This window comes from Leuciscus leuciscus, assembly GCF_965113295.1.
Source record: "Leuciscus leuciscus genome assembly, chromosome: 8".
Taxonomy (NCBI): domain Eukaryota; kingdom Metazoa; phylum Chordata; class Actinopteri; order Cypriniformes; family Leuciscidae; genus Leuciscus; species Leuciscus leuciscus.
The window spans coordinates 38,517,707-38,537,384 of NC_138732.1; the positions used below are offsets into that span (position 1 = coordinate 38,517,707).

Sequence of the window (19,678 nt, forward strand, 5' to 3'; positions counted from 1 at the left end):
TCTGGTGTCTCCAATTAGTGCCTTGAACTATGTATGCAGTTATTTAAGATAGTCCAAGATGGACTGAAATGTTTGTTGTTTCTTTTTTCACTCTTTATCACTGAGTCACTCTTTATCACGTTTGTACTTTGCTGAATTCTTCATTAACTTTTGCTCAATGGATCTAGGACTTTGAACTTGTTTGGTGCACGGATTCCTTTTATATATATATATATATTTCAACAACTAATCAATGCATGAAAAAATGTTACTCCAAAAAAATAAATTAAATTAAATTACAAGTTGACACATGACATATTTCTGGGTAAATGTATTTATCAACATTTACTAGTTTTAGAGATGGACAAAGTAATTTTCTTGTTAAAAAATTGAACATTTAATAAGAAAGAAAAGGGGTAAATTTTTTTTTGATGATGACTTTAAACATTGATTTACTTCGGCTAACCCTTTACAGGGACATACTACAAATGCTGAATAGTCACTATAACCAAAGCATTTAAAAAAATACACGTGATGATTAACTCACCATCCACCTGATGGGGTTTGAGTTTGGTCACCAGGTTCCTGTGAACCTGCACTAGTGGCTCCTTGGTCTCCTCGTCCTCATCGAGCACCAGTTTTGTGGTGATGGGACACACGATCTGCGACGACTCCTCCACCACGATAGTCTGAAACCAAAGAGCCCCAAGCTTTGAGTTTTCTGTACAAGATGAAAACTACAATACAGAGGAACAGTTTGTGAGCCCTAAATATCTGCCTCTAAGATTTGTACCTCTCGTAGTTTCTCCCTCAAGCGCTCCCTCTCAGCGATGCGTTTCCTCCTCTCCTCCTCCTCCTTCAGGGCATCTCGGGTCTCTGTCCGCAGAAGGTCATCTTTAATGATCTTACGGATCTTCTTGCGATTTTTGGGTGTCCCTTTGTCATCCCCTTCCTCATCACCATCACCATCTCCATCCCCTTCCTCTCCACTCTGTAGAGCAGAAAAACAAACATACTTCCCTTTAAGACATCAGCAGTTTGTTTATTCATCGTGCTGAAATAGATGTGTAATATACGGCACCTTGGCACTGGATGAGGAGTCTTGAACCTTAATGCGCCGTCGCTTTTTCTTTTCTTTCTGGTAACTTCTCTCACCGTCTTTGCCTGCTTTCTTGGACGATCTACAAGTGATAACAGGACATGTTTGGTAAGTTTTGTTTACCTCAGCGAACAGTAATAGATTCATTAGTCATAAAAAAAATGCAATAATAATAAACCATGATTATTAATAATCCATAATAATTTAACAGAATATTTTACGAAAGGAGAATGTGGCCAGAGAGACCATTTTTTATTTGCACATTTGATTTGAGACTAAACATACATGACTATTAAAAGTTTGGGGTCAATAAGATTTCTTTGTTTTTAAAAGTCATCTCTTATTCTCACCAAGTCTGCAATTATTGGATCAAAAACACAAAAACCGTAATATTGGGAAACATTATTAAAATTTAAAATATCCGTTTTCTATGTGAATATATGTTAAACTGTAATTTATTCCTGTGATCAAAGTTGAATTTTCAGCATCATTACTTTACTTCAGTGTCACATGATCCTTCAGAAATCATTCTAATATGATTCATGATACCACCCATACAGATCATTTTTATCATCTCATAATTTGTGTAATTTTGAAGTAATAGCTTACATTTAGAAGAAAAAAACAATACTATTTTAAAACAATTTGAGAATTAAATTCTATTTTATATTATTATAAATATATATTTTATATTATACAATTGTTATTCTACACAATAGAATAAAGAGACTGAAATAAACACGGCTTAAGGCGTTTCAACAGTATATTCAGGCAAGAAATACTAGAGAAATGAAAGTAATCGAATGTAAAATAAAACTGGATAGTTTTCATTGTAAAAATTAAATACAGATTAACGCTTAAAGTTATTCAGTCAAGAGCAGAGAGTGATTTTCTTTGTCTTTTGTTCTTTGATTAACATGACAGACAGCAGCAGGAATATTAGGCTTCGGTCACTTTAAGAGCTTATGCACGGATCCAATATACGGTTACACAACAAGCCTATTCTCTAAACTATTTACAATTATGTTCCAATACTGACTGTATTTATTTACCTGAATACTCGGGAAGACGGGCATTTGACTATGTATTTGACCATTTAAGTGCGATAAGCCAAGAAAAATAAATCAATTGGGTACTTTGGTATGAGGGCGCCACTTAAAACTATAGATAAGTGATGCACACACTTTTGGTGTGAGTGTGAAACTTGCGGGAATGAGTAAAATGATGCGCAATACAAGCACTATTTAACCGGAGCGAATAAGACGAGTAAGTGAGAGGAAGAGGGCGTGTGTTAACTCGCCATCGGAGAGAAGAGAAAAGGAGCATTGAAACCGTTTCCAGATATTTCAGTATCGATACATTTCTAAATCCCAATATTTTTAACAACACTAGTAGAATGTCTAAAGTGGACCAATAGAAATAGAGAGCTTCCCACAACAACACTGCACCACTATGAGAAACAACAAATGTAGATGGGAATATGTCAGTAGAATTTCAAATCCACAATGATCAGGTATTTATTTTAGTATAGACCTAACTATACACCATAACAAATGCATTCAGTGATTGTATCTCGGTCTGGGTCGTAAATCTTAAGCACTATCTGACTGTAACACACAGATGTTGTCGAAAGGGAAGCGTTTCCCTCGTGATGCTCTGCCTGGTGGGCAGAAACACTGAGTTGCTCTTTGTTTCAACTGCATTGGGGTCAATTGACGGACATTAAAGGGACAGTTCAGCCAAAAAGTAAAATTCTGTCATCATTTACTCTCCCTCAAGTTGTTCCAAACTTGTTTAAATTTCTTTCTTCTACTTCTACTGACCACAGAAGAAGAAATTTTGATGAGTGTATATACATATTATGGAAGTCAATGGCTACCGTCAACTGTTTGGTTACCCAACTAAAGTAAGATGATGATAGAAGAGTAAAATGACAGATTTTGTATTTTTTATTGAATATCTTTGTTACATCCTGATGATGCTGCCTATGATTTTTGCATTAGTTCTTAAATATGGGACAGTATAGCAGGTCAGGGACTCAAACTCACGAACCAATAGTCGATAGCTACGCCATGGCATGGAACTACAGAACTGCTGCCATCCTTACCGTGTTTTGCGTTTATTGCTCTTGTTGTCATCATCTTCTTCTTCACTCACAGCCTCACTGAGCGCTGACGCATCACTGGAGCCCGAGAGCGACTGCTCAAAGTCTGAGTCTGCCGAATCGTCACTGTCCACTACACAAACATCCATCAATAAAACCATTCAACAACACTTCAGAGGAGTCACATGTGCCAGCTTATGTTTAGACTCGACACTGACCTTTCCGCCTGCCTCTCTTTTTGGTTTCTTTCTTTTTTTTGACTGGGGTCTCTTCATCAGAGTCACCCTCACTTAGAGTCAACTTCTTACGCAGCAAGCGGTGCCTGCGTCCACCTTTCTTCACGTCAACATCTGAGCCCGAGTCTGAAGTTTCGTCCTCTTCCTCTTTATCTGCACGAACATCAATGCATTATACATGACAAGAACACATCTGCTTTAAACTGCATTCAAATCTGAATTAATTCTTAACTCACCGCTTTCTTCTTGCTCCTTCGCACCATCTTTTCCTTTCTTTCGTGAATCCCTATCCTCTTTATCTGCGTTTTCATCATCCGATGAACTATCAGCTCCAGACGAATAGTTGGCTTTGATCTGCGCCAAAAGCATCCTCTTGGCAATTCTTTTAGAAGAGATAGAAACAAGATTAGGCCATAAAAATACTACTTATTTTAACTTCTGAATGTCCAGTCTGGGATGTTTTTAAGGTAACTAGTTTGATCATCTTAATCAAATGCAGAATGACATGCCTCAATGTAACTACAAACATCGAGATCATGGGTTCGATCCCCAGGGAATGATAAAAACTGAGTGGATTCTGCTTACTAACAGGAAGTCCAACAGTTACGGTCTTGAAATGCAGAAGGGCAGAAACCTTACATGTCCAAAACTGCTACTTTTCAGGAATTAAAAAACTCAGTATTTTTTAAATAACACCAAGTTGTCAAAGTTGGTACTGTAGCTTTATTGTCAGAAACTTGCTCATTACATCATATTATTAACATTTTACCAAAAACAAGCTCAAATAGAGCAAATACCAGAGATAAGCGTTTTGTCCGCAGCGTTTTGTTTCGTGTGTAAAAGTGTACTTTTACATCTCAGATCATGAAACATTTTGATCTTTGAACCTTTGCAGAGCTTCTACATTTACATTAAGAGCTATATAGCACAGCACACTACATGTAATGTCATATCCGAAAAAGCATAATACAGGCACTTAAATAACTTTCACTGGATAATATTTTTAAGACCCCAAGTGTTAGTGTTTAAACAGACAGAAACTTTAAAAAAAATATTCACAGCAAGTATAAATGATACCTATTTTCAGGGTCATCGTCATCATCCACCACCTGGGAGGATTCAGCCTTTAATTCCACTTCATCACCTTGAAGAACAAGAAAAAGCCATGAAATTCAATAAACACAAGTCCAAAATCGTATAGTTTTATAGAGCGCTGATGATGAACTGTCTGATCTGAGAGACTAGCTTCTCAAACTTTTACATTGTTCAGTGTCTTAGTTAGTTATAATCATTAATTCAGTTTTTGTTAGCTAGTCTGTCCTATATAATTTGAGTAAGCGCCTACATCTGTCCAAAACGGGTCCATATTAACTGCTCTCAAATGTTCTATCAGTCCGTAGCTAGCGATATATCGACTCGCGTCTCTGTCTAGTGATGTTTCACATATAGTGTGTGCGCAGGGCGTGAGCAGTTCGTTTTCAGTTAGGCACCCTTATTAACAGGAGAGCTACAAGGTGTCAGAAGTGACAGGAAGTAGATAGTAAATAGGTGACAGTGTGTCTATTTTTGCCCCACAGCTCACGCTCAAGGCAGCAGCTCCGACTGCTTCAGAAAACTAAAACATCAGGAGACCAAAAAAGACATGAAAGCAGGTCAAAAACATTTGAACTCTGATTGCAGATAACGTTAGATTGTGATGTAAATTAGGTCCTCATATTTACCGTATTTTTCATTATTTTAATAAGTCACTTCTTTACCATATGAAACGTGCTGCGATTTATCTCTGTTTTCCATGTTTGTGGAGGGGGCAGGCGTTTTGTAAGGTGCGCGTTCAGCCAGTCAACGTAGACTTACGTCACTGGCAGATCCTACTGTGATGGGTTTGACCTTGGCCTGAAGTAGGAGGTAATTTAGTTTCCCAAAAGGCGTTCCTATAACTGAAATACTTCCCAGTTCCTGCGGTGCAAACACGCCAACACACTTCTGCCTAAAGTTATGGGAACTATGAATCTGTTCCTCCAGTGATAAAAGCCCCTTTAGTGTGCTGAGAGTTATCTACCATTTTTATGCACGCCATAGTTTTAACGCTGACATTCCCGTTTTATGTATATATTTTACATTTTACAATTGTTATATGGTCCACCTGTTAGTTTGAAAGCTGCTGCTAGGACATGGCAGGACATGTTTCCCAAAAATCAAGATCAATTATTTTTATTATAAAGGGACAGTGGGTAATTTAGTACCACTCATTTTCTTCCACTTTCTTATTCAAAATTCAAACTCAAACTATAGGCAGCGAATACTTTATGCCATAAAATGTAGCTTAATTCAACCATTTTGTTGACTGACCTGATGACTGATGGAAACCATCAATACTGGCCATAACGGACTCGAGTATTGGTTTAATCTTCTGCTGATCACTGTCCTCTCCTGAGTTATCAGCCTGCTTCTCCTCCTCTTTCTCCTCCTCCTCTTCGTCACTGGAGGAAGACTCTTCCTTGGTTTTAGCCTTTTCTCTCTGAGATCTTCGTTTCCGCTCGAATGACCTTTTAGGCCCTTTTTTGCCCTCTTTACTGCATTCCTCCTCTTCCTTTTTCACGCCTTTGGATTTTTTTTTTCCACTACCCATCTTGGCCAGGCTTTTCATCTGCTTCTCAAGATCGGAGTTGTGGTTTGAGGAGTCCGATTCCCTGCCTTTCTTCCTTTTGGTTCTTCTTTTTTTTGCCGTTGACGACTTGTCACTCTGGTCTCCTGAATCCGAGGAGCCCATGTCGAGTTTGCGCTTCGGCTTCCCTTTCGAGGTTGAGCGGGTAGCCACTTTCTTCGTCTTGGTCCGTTTTCCAGAAGCCTTTCCGCGGTTTTCGGTTTCACTCTCATCAGAGCTTGCCTTCAAAGCCGCCGTCTGCAGGACCTCAGGGACCTCATCCGAGTCTGAATCACACTGCTCCTCGACTGGCTCACTGCGCTCTTCTTTTGCCTTTGACGACCTTGGTTTACGTTTGCTCTTTGCCTCCGGTGACTTGCGTAAGGGTGTGGTCTTCATCCTGGGGGAGCGTCGGCTATCTTGACTCTCCTTTGGTAACGTCTCCCCATCCATGTCTTCTGAAGGTGATCGTTCACTGCTCTTATCACGCTTTATGGTAATTTTAAGAGGAACGGGTGTTAGTTTGACAACAAGTTTTTTACCCAGTTTTGTAAGGCTCTTATTGGACTCCACAACCTCAGCGTTGGACGTCGATTTCCCATCACTGGAATCGGTCGAGTTACCAGCATCATCATCTTTCTTTACAGCGAGACTCTCGACCATCTCAAAGAGTTCCTCTGGGACAGACGGTGGAATAGACACAATGTCTTTATCCAGAGAAGCTTCACCCGCTGGCACAGAGCTTTCCTCAAAGTCAGGATTATCTGCCATTTCCTGATCTTTAGCTTCACTTTCTTCAGACCGGTCTCTTTCTTCAGGGTCTCTCTCTTCAGGGTCTCTTTCTTCAGGCTCTTTCTCCTCAGACCGTTCTCCTTCTTCAGACCAGTCCTGAGCTTCTTCTGGCGAGAGTGGAAGGCTCTCCTTCATCTCAACTTCAGCTGAGTTACTGTCCTGTTGGTTTTCCTCTTCTACCACAGGATTATGGTCCTTAGTAGGGCAATCTGAACTTTCCTCCCTGACAGTTGTGGGGTCAGCGTGGTGCGAGTTAACAACTGCTTTACCTGCAGTTTGACTGTCTGGTGGTCTTTGCTCCTCTCCATTCTGAAACTTGAGGCCTTTCTCTTCAAATTCTTTTTCAAGCGACTCCTCAAGAGCTGTATGAGCCTTTTTCAGATCCGCCAAAACTGATTTGAAGGCCTTTAAGTGTCTATAACTTACCGCCTTAGCTTCAGGGCCATTTGATGTGTGCTGGAGGAATTGCACAAAAGTACGGTTCAAACCGTTCGTGGTCTCGATTAGTTTTTTGGTCTTTTTGACTAGCTCTTTGGGAACCTTCAACGTCTTGCAGGAAAAGGTTACGGTTCCCGCTCCGTCTGAAGCATAATCCTGTCCGTTTACTGCGGGTTTTTCTCGTTTGGTATGCTTGTGTTTGCGATCTTCACGCTTTGTCTTGTCACTTTCTCCTCTGGGCTTTTTATAACGCGATTCCAAACTGAGCAAAACTTTTTCACAGGTTTTAACATAGTCTTTCAGCGGCTCTGGGTAGCACACAAAGCAGTGCCATTTGCTTTCTTCATTCATGATTTCAGACAGCTCTTTTCGTCCAAGGTTGCGCAAAATGCATTTTTTGCAGAAGGCATTGCTGCAGTAGTCACAGCAAATCAGATTGCCACCCTCTGCACACCACCTGAAAAGAAAATACATCCAATCTTTAAATTCATTTGGGGAAAATACAATTGCGTTTTCTAATGATTTTAAAACCACCAGGACTTTCAAGTTAATAGGAAAATGTTACAAAAATGTTTACATTAGCAATTCTTCTACAGTAGTTGAACTGTTTGAATCAGTGCGGTAAAAACAGCAACACTCTTTTATTTATTTATTTAGTCAAATTTCTGATTGTTAACTTGATACTGCTTTCAGAAACCTGAAAAACACTGTTAACTTAACCTGTATCATTGCTCTGTGGTTTTAAACATTTTCATTTTTATCTTATTATAGACTGTTTCCTTAAAATTCTTAAAGTTGCACAACACTGTTTTCATTTAATTTAACTTAAGTTTTTGCTGTGGTAAACATGAAATTACACAAATATTGGTATTGTCTACTAATATGTTGCTATCGTACAATGTTATAAACAAATAAAAATAAATGTTATGCACCAACCTGCATTGTTCATCCATGCCTTCATCATCCTTGCTGATATCGTCACTCATATAATACTTGAAACATGACTGTAGGAAAAAGGCATGCATGTTAATGAGAGATAGAAGCGCATAATTAGCTGTAACAAGTGAATCTGGCTTCTACCTTGCAGATAAGAACATGCAGTGCAGGATGTTGAAAGATGGAATCCCTCTGAAAATGATTGACTTGTTGTCCACATGCTGTGCAATTAAATATCTCCTGGAGCTTCTCGTCTGTCAGAGATTAAAAAATAAATGAAGATAATAAAACAGTAATACTGCAATGCTGCCTTAGACTCTTTAATATTGTAGCAGTTTCTCTCAATCCTGGTCCTGGAGCCGCCCCAACAGTGCAGATTTTGTATGCATGTATGTTAGTTGAAACACTATTACGTTCTTAAGTGCACTACTGATGATCAGGTCGATTTAATTGGGTGTGTTTAGGATGTTTTCACACTTGGTCCTTTTCAGTTCTTTTAAAGAGGACTCAAGTGTGAAAACACCCTAAGATTAGACGTACTTCAGGACCAGGGGCCTGATGTATAAATGTTGCGTACACACAAAAAAAGCATAGAAATGTGCGTACACAATTTTCCACTCACATATCAGGATTTTTTAAAATTAACCTAGACCTTCTTTTACTGGAGTGAGCGAAGTAATGAAGTAAAGAGAATGGTTTAAACGCTGTTTTACATCTGATCTGCACATTTAGATTAAATATGCCACTCTCGTAAGCACTGAAATTTCAATCATTATCCACAAGTTGCAACATTTTTTATAAAATATTTGTAGTGAATGTGCCGCTTTTGAACACTTCTCCTGTGGAATGATGCGTTTTAATGTTTTAACTACAGTGAGGATTAAAGGACACATGATAATTCCGCTTTGAAATGTTCTGAGAAAATATAATAATCAGTGATGTGAACTTGACTCTAAGCAGATGGCTTTGCAACATAAACGGTATAACAGACACCAAAGCACATATAACCATCCAAATAAGTGAAATTTAGCAAAAATTAGAAAGGCAATGCAATAAATTCGAGAGGTGAAGGTGTCATGATCACAAAACAAAACTGCTTTCAAAATCCTCCCATTTTTCGGCCAAACAGGTTACACTACTCTACTATCTGGGCTGCAATCTTTAGATTCATGGGAAACTTTCTTAGGACTATTAAATTCATGTTATTTGAATATGTGCAATAGGTGTTAGATAACAAATAAATCGACAGCCAAAATTTCATAACTGATTTCTGATAATTCGAGCTCACTCACCCGAACGTTTCCGTGGTCCGTCCTCTTTCACTTTATTTCCTCGGTTACGAAACTCCGGACCTCTGAATTCATCTTTAGCTTCATTAGCAACCGGCTCCGGCTTCACCACCACTGTGCCTGGCAGATGAGAAGCCAGGAGGTTCAGTGTGGCTCTTAAACTACACGCTTCAGTAGACACTCAATCATCTCTAAAGAGGACTTACCTTGTGGTAACTTGTTAATATCCAGGCCACTCTGCATGCTGTCATCTGTGCAGTGTTCACCTCCACTCTCATTTGCACATTCAGGTTCATCTACGGCCGTGTGCTTGGTCACAAATGAAGGTTTTCTTCAATTAAAAAAGAGGGGGGAAAGGTCAACAGGTTTGTTCTGATTAACAGTATCAATTAGGGGTGTAACAATACATCGATATGAATCGATGCATCGATCAAACGTCTAACGATACGATGCATCGATACCACACATAAAATATCGATATACGGTACCTTTATTTTGACACACTCCACATCCTCACGTAACTTTTCTCAGCTGAAATAGACGCCTGACAAGATTGACTGAACCCTTTGTCACAAAAGCCGGTATTTTCCACTGTCAAGGCATCGCGAGTACATGTTTTAATTTACAGCAGAAACGACAAGCCCCGAAAAGTCCGTTTTAGTAGGGATGCACCGAATATTCGGCCACCGAAAATTTTCGGCCGAAAATAGCCCAAAAGTGCATTTTCGGTTTTCGGCCGAAAGACTTTTATCACCGAAACAATACGGCCGAAATGTTGTGATGACGCAAACAGCAGATACCGCGACCTGCACGTGCTTGTCTGAAGCAACATATCTGCGGTGTGGACGTATTTCAATATATCTGAGAGTGACCCACGGACAGCGATTTTCAAAACACAGACATCCCAAGTCTTCCGGAAGTTCCGGGAGTCTCCCGCGTATTGATAGCGACTCCCTGATGCCCGCAAATTAGTTTAAATCTCCCGGAATCGCGAGCGAGCATGAGCGCGCAGACGTAGCGCGCGCGCGCGCGGCAGAGAGAGGGAGCGAGAGACCTTGCGTGTACCAGAGCAGCCGTCATTTCTCAGAGGTGTGTGTGTTTACCTTAGCTGTTTATGGTTTTTGCAACTCACGTCCATGAGCATATAGCTGCAGATATTATTATGGGCTATGGCAGTATTGACCTAAATGCACTTTGTTTTTATGAGAGAACATTTCATTTTTAAACCTTTCTGCAGGCCAGTAGGCTTTTACATTATTATTTAATGTACACATGAGTGGGGTCAAGTTAAACATTTAATTTTATACTTTGCAATGTGCTAAATAAATATTTGCATAAAATTTTAATTGATTTATTCTTTGAAACTTTAATATTAATTTATGCAATGCCTTGATTATAGTAAAGTTAGTACACAGGCATAGCCATAAATGCAATGGTACTAATAATTGGCATAATTTATTTCGGTGTTTCGGTTTTCGGCCTTAGTTTCCTCTTTTTCGGTTTTCGGTTTCGGCCAAGAATTTTCATTTCGGTGCATCCCTACGTTTTAGCGCATCAGTGTGCAGTATTCAGGTCAGGTGACAAGGCTGCTTGCTTGTCACTTTGAAAAGACGCGCTAGCTGAGAGGAGTTTCGTCAAAGCTGACTAAATGTGATCGAGGGTGGATTTCAGCGAACTTGATGAACCCGTGATATCTTCTTCGGGCCGTAAAAGGAAAATAAAAGCTGAAACTTTTTCACGGAATCTTGCTAAACCAGCACATTAGTGGTGAGGGAAAAGCTCACTGTATTGCATGTACGTTAATCACAACAACAAAGTTTGTCAGGCGTCTATGTCAGCTGAGAAGATTAACGTTACAAAGATTAACCAAGTGTTTTATTATGTATCATAGCAATTATTTGGCTTTATTTAACTTGAAATGAAACATGAAATGTGGAGTTATCTGCTTTTTCCACAAAAACAAAATAGATATAAAAAATACTTTCAATGAACTTTAATTTTATAAGTTACCAGTATTTTTTTTTTTGTTATTATTACTTAATCAAAACAACCCAGCTGCAGTTTGATTGATATTCAAATGCACAATATAAAATAAAAAAAACATGATATATGAAAATGAACAAGAACGGAGTTATCTGGGTTTTTTTTTAACTTGTAACAAACAACTTGTAAATGTCCCAATTGGGAGAGGGTGTGCAATTTTCAAAGAGTTTAATTAAACTTTCATGTTATATATTTTTGCATGTATTAGTGTGAGTTAATAAACGTAACTGGTTGTGTACATTTGGCATATAATATCTAAATATCGATTAATCGATCGATATAGCCCTGAATCGAATCGTAATCGTATCGTAGAATTTTTTTAGGTATTGGCAAAAATCGTATCGCTGCCTGAGAGAATCGATATCGTATCGTATTGTGATTAACTGTCCGATTTACACCCCTAGTATCAATATATATCCCTTTTCCCTCCCAAACACACAACACCAACAAGTAGGGCTGTGCGATTAATCGTAATTGATTTTCCGATTTCGATTTTGGCTTCCAACAATTATGAAAACAAAATCAATATAAAATGATTATTGTGGCGCTGCCTCGTCCAGCGCACCTTCCTTTCCTTCACAGCGGTGCACTTCCGTTCCTCCCTAAAAGCCCAAACTTGACATCCAAATCAGCCAAATAAGTGAGTGTTGTAAAATGCAGACTACTGATGCTAAACTGCAGGACGAGCTTAATATTAAACGGTGTTATTAGAAGCACTTTAAGCCACGAAAGAGATGCTGTTCCCCAGGCGGCTTTCTGCGCGGGGCAGATAAACCATGGCCTTCAGATACTCGCCTAAACGATCAAACAGCCTACACGCAAAAATGTCGAAATGCCGGTTTGGTAAGTATCCTCATAAACACAGTTGGTTATGTCTTCAGTGAATGTAAACACTGAGAAAGAGTGTGTGTGTATCAGTATATTGGATCCGTGAAGCTCTTAAAGAGACAACAGCCTAATAAACCTGCTGCAGTCTGTCATGTTAATCAAACAACAAAAGACAAAGATAAAATCACTCGCTGCTCTTGAATGAATAAACTGTAGTTTTAATACGGATTAGTCTATATTTAATGCATTTCAGATTTGATTACTTTATTCAATTTCTGTTGTAGGCTGTTACTTATCTGAACACCACTGTCAGTACATCTTCCTGAAAAACTTAAAGCACCATTTCATTTGTGTTTTTGTTCTGTTCTATTTTTGTCGGTTTTGTTTGTAATTTAGTTTCTTAGTTCTTGTTGTATTGCTGACTGTTTACATGTCTTCTGTAACTGTTCTGAGGAGGACATTTTTAAATTAATTAACCTAGTATTATTTTTTGCTGAAGTATCAATAATTGTTTGAAATTTCACAAACATTTAAAATTACCCATATCATGAAATAAGGCTTTGGTTATATCGCCCACCAATAATCGTGATTTCAATATTGATTTTTGCCATAATCGAGCAGCCCTAGTCTAAAGGGAACTTCTCAACACAAACGACTCTTGTCATGCTTGCCAGCTTGGTTTGTCTTTGCCTAACTTGGTATTTTTTATAAAACAATACACATGAAGTCAAGTTGCTAATCAGAGCTGTGTTCCTTTCAAATTCAGGAAGTAAGAATTTCCTATTAGGAAAAGTGCAATAGAAAAATCATAAATCATGTCAGAATTGGAAACTTGTGTGGAAATCCATAGATGAAGGCAGGGGTGTAACGGATCGTAGTTGATCCGTGATCCATACGGAACAAGCCCCACTGTTCGGAAAACGTGATTCACGTACTAATTAACCATCATAGAGTGAAAGTTCATAATTTGCAGGTGTTTCTAAGTCTTGTCAATTTAAACAATCAATCGATTTTAAAAGTCATCAAAGTCAAGAAGACGTGAACCAGAACTCAATTCAGTTTTTTGTGCACACACACAAGCGCGCACATATAGCCATTTTGCATTCCTTTTTTTTTTTTTTGGTCTGAAAAATGAACCGTTCTGTGACCCAAAACCTTAATATGATCCAAAGCCTGAGTTTTGTGATCCGTTGCACCCCTAGATGAAGGCATGACAACACCTGTACATGACATGTACACACTAGGGGTTGAATCGAGATTTATGTGATGAAAGTCGAGTCGACTAGTCTCTGATGACATCATTGATGAGCAAATAAGCCTGAACCTCGAGCTGAGACTTGAACACGTGTTGCCTTGTGCACAGCTATGGTGTATGACACAGCGAAGGCTATTGCTCCTACATAACAGCTCATTTTTATCAGTACTTTTGCTTCTAGGTCATTATATTTCTCACAGATGTTCTCGTTCTGAATAAGATACAGATAAAGTAGCAAAGTAAAGATTACATTTATATGAATGCATTAGTGAGCGATTGCGTGTGAATTAATTCTACCTGGCAGTGTCTCTCTACTAATAGTGAAGCTGTGGGTTTTAGTTACTAAGTAATATGCAAGAACTTTTCAGTTTCGAGGCTATTTTATTGATAAATCACAGAACAGTTGTTGACAACACATTTCTGCGCTACTGAATGACTGTGTGCGCGATCTTCACTCATGTGCGAACTGTGTGTGTGTGTGTGCATTACAATGCAGCAGTGCATTAGTTTAAAACGGGGATTAACTTACCTGTACAATAATCTGTGTAAAACGTATTTTCACCTGATAAATTGAGCATCCAGATGGTATAATCAAACATATCGCGTGGAGCGCACTCTGAGAATGCATTTATTTATTATTTTAACTGTTTGGAAACGGAGCATAAAAGTGTATTTCAAAGATTTATTATGCTGTTGCGCCCTCTATAGGCCATGAATGATCAGCGACTAGTCTGTGCAACCCCTAGTACTACACAATTATGAAACATGCACTTTGAAAGAAATTAAGTGCATAATGCAGAAATGAGGCCAAGTTCATACTGTGATAAAATCTATTTCAGAACTGTCTGCCAGAGACAGATGTGTAAAACAGAAAATACATTTCTCTACTTATCATTTATAATACCAATTCTCCTGCGAAAGAAACTAAAGCTTTCATTTCTTTACACGTAATCATCCAAGCATTGGACAACAGAAAACTTGATAGACATAATTCGGTAATGTCACGTAGAGTACAGGGTTGCAGCATTGACATTTTTAAGACCTGAAGAAATAAACATTAATACTGTACGCTAGGGGTGGGCAATATTGACAACAATTATATCTAGATATTTTCTGTCCTTTTGTCGACAGTATTTTGCGGAGGGTGTTTCTGGGCTGGTACCTCCAGCTGACATTTCTTTCAGTTAAAAACGGGTTTAAATGCATAAAAATATATAATATACTGTATATGTAGTACCTCTCCCATCTATGTACTCACTTTAACTTTTTAAAAACAATTAATTTTTTTTTTTTTTTTCTGTTATTTAAAGTGTCAAAATATCATGTGGTGCGACCATCCGGCCATTTTTGTGGAAACTGTGATACATTTTATTTTTCAGGATTCTTTGATGAATAGAAAGTTCAGCATGCGGGGAAATCACTCTTGAATGTGGGTTCGCTTTTCACTTTCGCCTTCGAATTCACACGTACATGGAGATATTTGTCAACGTCAGTCATCTCTCATTACTCTCGTCTCGTAAATGAACCGTAAATCTGACTCCTGCTGCGACGCTTTCAGTTTATTACTGTAAACACCGAAGACACAGACTACAGCAAGCCTAGTAAACAAGACTAAGTAACAATGTTGATTTTAATGCTGATTAAAATCAGATGATCAAATTCCCTGGGGAATATCCCACATCTGATGTTGAACTGAACCCAGCATAAGACAACATAGAACATATCAGTTCAGTCCAGCTATTTCACTGGATAAGAGCCAGAGCCAGAACAATGAGCGTAACCCAACTCACCTCTTTGAGCGTGAAGATGAGGGTTTGGTCATTTCGGAGGAGCAACCGGGCTGAAAAAAAAGAAAAGAATTTCATTTTCAGTGATTTTAAATCCACGTCACTAACTCAACTCTCCACACTGCAAAACACGCATTTAGTACTTAGTTACTTACTTAGTATTTTTTGTCTTGTTTACAGTCCAATTACCAAAATATTCTTAAATCAAGATGCATTTACTAGAGGAGTAAAATGCCATAAGATATGTCTTGTTTTCTGGGTAAATAAATCAAAATTAAGCGAGTTGTTGCTTAAAATAAGCAAAATGATCTGCCAATGGGGTAAGAAAAATAATCTTAATTCAAACAGAAACGAGATTATTTTTCTCACCCCATTGGCAGGTAATTTTGCTTAAGCATTTTTTATCTCTGGACAGGAAACAAGACAAAAATACGAAGTAAGAAAAGCATTTTTTAAAGTGCAAATGTTTTAAAAATAGATTTGTAGAGCACAGAAATAACATCTGAATAAACTGTGTCCACGGAGTAATTTTTCAAGCAACATTAGCCTCATATTTTAATGTTGCATAAAAGGGTCCTAACCACAATGCCCACTGGGACATCTCAATACCTGTATATTTTAACACCAATTCAGAAATCATTACAATGGTGTGATGAGCGTTCAGGAGATTTTGGACTTAGCATTGTTGGAATAAAATGTATGTGCTGGATTTCAATTTAACATGCCGATGTCTTTTATACACTTACTGAAAGAAAAAAGAAAGAAAGACAGGAAGCCTCAGTCCAACAAACTGAAAATCAAGTATGTGCATCAGTTGTGCAATGGATGCTTTATCTATGCAGAGAATGATGGGAAAAGCTGTTTTTTCACGAAAGCCTGTTGCTAAACGCCAAGCATTATCGCCATTCTTTAACACATGAAACTTGTCACAATAGGACAGAGTGTTACAGTAAACAGCAGAGAAACACAGAAAAAACAGGCTCTGTGGACACACACCTCACTCATTTTCTCATCAGGGATGTTTAAGTCACTGGATGCCATTTTACCTGCAATATGAGAAAAGCAAAAGTTACATATCAGTATCATTTTCAAATACAATCGCAAATTAAATGCAAACAATTATTGGGGAATATTCTGTCAGCTCGGCCACCACTGGAGTTGATACAATCGGCTCCATCTACTTTACATCAAAACAGGCTCAGGAATAATACAAGATTGTAGTTATTACTAGGGGTGGGGGAAAAAATCGATTCTTCGATGCATCGCGATGCGGACGTGGACGATTCTGAATCGATTCACAAATGTCAAAAAATCGATTTTCAAAAAAAAAAAAATATATTGTTTTTTTCTTCTAATAACGTAATATTGACGGAACGCAAAAGGCGGAACTATAAGCGGACGTGCAGTGCGCGGACAGTCTGTGGCATGCACATAACAAACAGAGACGCGCACATAACAGAGTCGCGCACATACATAACAGACTCATGATGGCTGAGCGCCAAATTCGAACGGCACCTTCTTCGTTAAAAGCTAACGTATGTAAAATTGGCAATTTCATTGTTACCTATTTAGTATTTTTGTATGAGAGCTGCTTTCTGTATTGTTTAGTTTTCACATCAGTACTGTGTAAACCGATATGTTATACGTACGTTATACTGCAATATGTGCAATTTCAGTCACAAAAAGTTACATTTTGACTGTGCTCTCTGCAGATCACATTCTTGTTTTTGATTGTAGTATACAGCAAACATTTCAAGTCATAACTCTTTATTATTTAGTTGTGTATAAGAGTGGCTTTGTATGTTACTAATTGAAGCTACAGTAAGTTGTTCAAAAATGTTCATTTTGTCTTCTTAATGATTAAATTGGACAATTTTCTTCTAGAAAGACAAGGTGTTCAGGTGGAGAAAAAACTTTTTCTTTACCTTGACATGTTTCGACTGCAACCTGCAGTCTTCTTCCACCTGAACACCTTGTCTTTCTAGAAGAAAATTGTCCAATTTCTACAGTATGTTGGTTCTGATCTACTTCCTAAAGGAAATAAGCCTTTCATTTATTTGTTATTGTTTAGTTCAACTTGATGAGTCACAACACAATGTGATGTATTCATTTCTGTGTTCTACAGAACATAAACTACATACAAATAATTCTGAAGTTATAACTACACGACACAGAAAGTGCTTTGAGTTGTTGTTACTCAATAAAAGAGTTAAGTAATTCAGCAGCTGACTTTTTTTAATACTGCAATCACTTTGTAATGTATTTTCGTTTACTGTTGTGAAATGGAAAATCAATAATCGCTAATCGAGAATCGTTAATAATCGAAAATCGAATGTAATCGAATCGGGACTTCAATAATCGTAATCGAATCGAATCGGGAAATCAGACAGATTAACCACCCCTAGTTATTACACACTAACCTTTTTTTTCTTTTCAACACAAAGCCTTAAATTCCCCTTATTAAGACAACGCAGTTTTAGCGCGACTGTCCAATTTAGACAAACGTATTGATGACATTTTATCCTTGAAATGATAAGCCTATCAACGTCGTTACCTAGCTGTTCCGATACCTAATTTTACAGCGGTAAAAGTCACAAGAAACAGCCGTGGTCGAATATTATATCAGAATTAAATAAATGAGAAAGAAGGTAATGTATTTAAACAAATTCATATTTTTATAATGCTAAATGATGGTGCTAAATGGCCATGATCATCTCTAGGCTAAAAGGACAGGAGAGTTAAAGTTACTAAAAATAATAAATACAAAAAATGTACACTTATTGATGCATTTAAGCTTGATGTGATTTTTCTTAAATGATTTATGGTTATAAACGATTATGAACATTTACTCTACAAAAATTACAAACTAAAGTGACTATGACTGGTGTTTCTAAAATAATCTCCATGCAGGATAAAAGCATGTGAGTTGTTTCTGCAACAGCTCCTCTCGCACTGTGTAATACGTCAGTGTCTGAATTCCTCGCTGTATTTCCTTCCTCGCTGATATAGTGCACTCAACTGCCACGCACTAGATAGGGATCAGAGAATCAGTGAGAGATTTCAGACATAGCATGAGTCAACAAGAGTTGATTCAAGGGCTGCCCCCTAATAGTCGACGAACCGTAAGTCGACTAGATGAGGTTTTGTCGACCAAAATTTTATTAGTCTGTTCGTCACAGGAAAAAAAACTCCACAGGAAATGGCGAAATCACACAGTTCGTGACGGACAGATCACTAATGCCAGGGAATCCAAACATTCGCCTATCATTTATCAACCTCAAATATGGCTTATCACTTGAAACATGCAAGTAGCAGCAACTTTACAAGTCCGTTCGCTCTAATGTTTTGAATAATATGTAATAAAATGTACATTTCCTGAAGACAATGAGTGGTGCTTGCAGGGGTAAAGCTCTGCTACATAGATAAATGTGCGCTATTATTAGCCGCATATTCCAGTGTTTGTGTGGAGAGAGCGCGCTTATACTGCATCGTTCATTCAGGCTGATGATCAGAAAATGCTCCAGCACAGCCACCGTACACAGCTTTTAACAAGAGCCACTCCTATAAACTTTATTTCACTAATAAACATCTAAATAATTACAGCTCTGTGGAAATATGATCTATGCGAGAGAAGTTCTGTGTAGACGCACAGATAAAAACAGCGTTCTGTCAGCAGCTATTTTATAATCTAGACTGAAAAAGACATTATTAATAATTTTGATAACATGCCAGATTAGATGGACTCTGTAATTGCAATGATGTATTCATTATTTGGTTTATTTTTCTGACAATGTTTGCATATTCCAGCGAATATACATGCTTATTCCATTCTCCTCACTTTTAGCCTATTAAACAACACATAAACCTTTTAAAACTGTAGTTTAAAACGAAATGTATTCATGCAAAGTTGATAAGACTCGCCTGTCTTTTATGTTCTCCGTTTGCAAACATAAGACTTTGTACATTTATTTAGCCTACTGTTAATTTTACTGCTGTTGTAATAAAATAAAAATATGCAACTGGGATTACTAAGATAAACTAAAGTAGCAAAGTTGTATTTATTCATGCCGTTTCGAATGATTTATGCTTTTTTTTTTATATGTCAGAATTATTTTTACCTGATCAAAGCTTAGCTTTTATTTTAAGACACTTTGGTTACAGTGCTTTTTATTTTTTAGGCCCTCTTTCAGACTCCTCTATTAGAAGTGTGTGTTTTGTATGCAAGGAGGGAGTGAAATAACAGAAATT

The 19,678-nt window shown here is 37.8% G+C and overlaps 1 protein-coding gene across 3 annotated transcripts in view; it reads right to left on the minus strand.

Moving 5' to 3' along the window:
• atrx (ATRX chromatin remodeler) overlaps positions 1–19,678 on the minus strand; it is a 47,495-nt gene that overhangs the window by 25,641 nt on the left and 2,176 nt on the right. For 2 of the 3 annotated variants that reach the window (XM_082178254.1, XM_082178256.1), the window contains exons 3-16: positions 16,427–16,476; positions 15,434–15,483; positions 9,724–9,848; positions 9,521–9,637; positions 8,373–8,482; positions 8,229–8,296; positions 5,768–7,749; positions 4,496–4,562; positions 3,655–3,800; positions 3,401–3,571; positions 3,186–3,315; positions 1,061–1,160; positions 773–970; positions 527–668 (exon numbers count right to left, since the gene is read on the minus strand). In XM_082178254.1, the coding sequence (XP_082034380.1) occupies positions 527–668; positions 773–970; positions 1,061–1,160; positions 3,186–3,315; positions 3,401–3,571; positions 3,655–3,800; positions 4,496–4,562; positions 5,768–7,749; positions 8,229–8,296; positions 8,373–8,482; positions 9,521–9,637; positions 9,724–9,848; positions 15,434–15,483; positions 16,427–16,476 (3,456 nt within the window). The remainder of the gene's footprint in view (positions 1–526; positions 669–772; positions 971–1,060; positions 1,161–3,185; positions 3,316–3,400; positions 3,572–3,654; positions 3,801–4,495; positions 4,563–5,767; positions 7,750–8,228; positions 8,297–8,372; positions 8,483–9,520; positions 9,638–9,723; positions 9,849–15,433; positions 15,484–16,426; positions 16,477–19,678) is intronic. The other variant, XM_082178255.1, reaches the window with a different exon arrangement.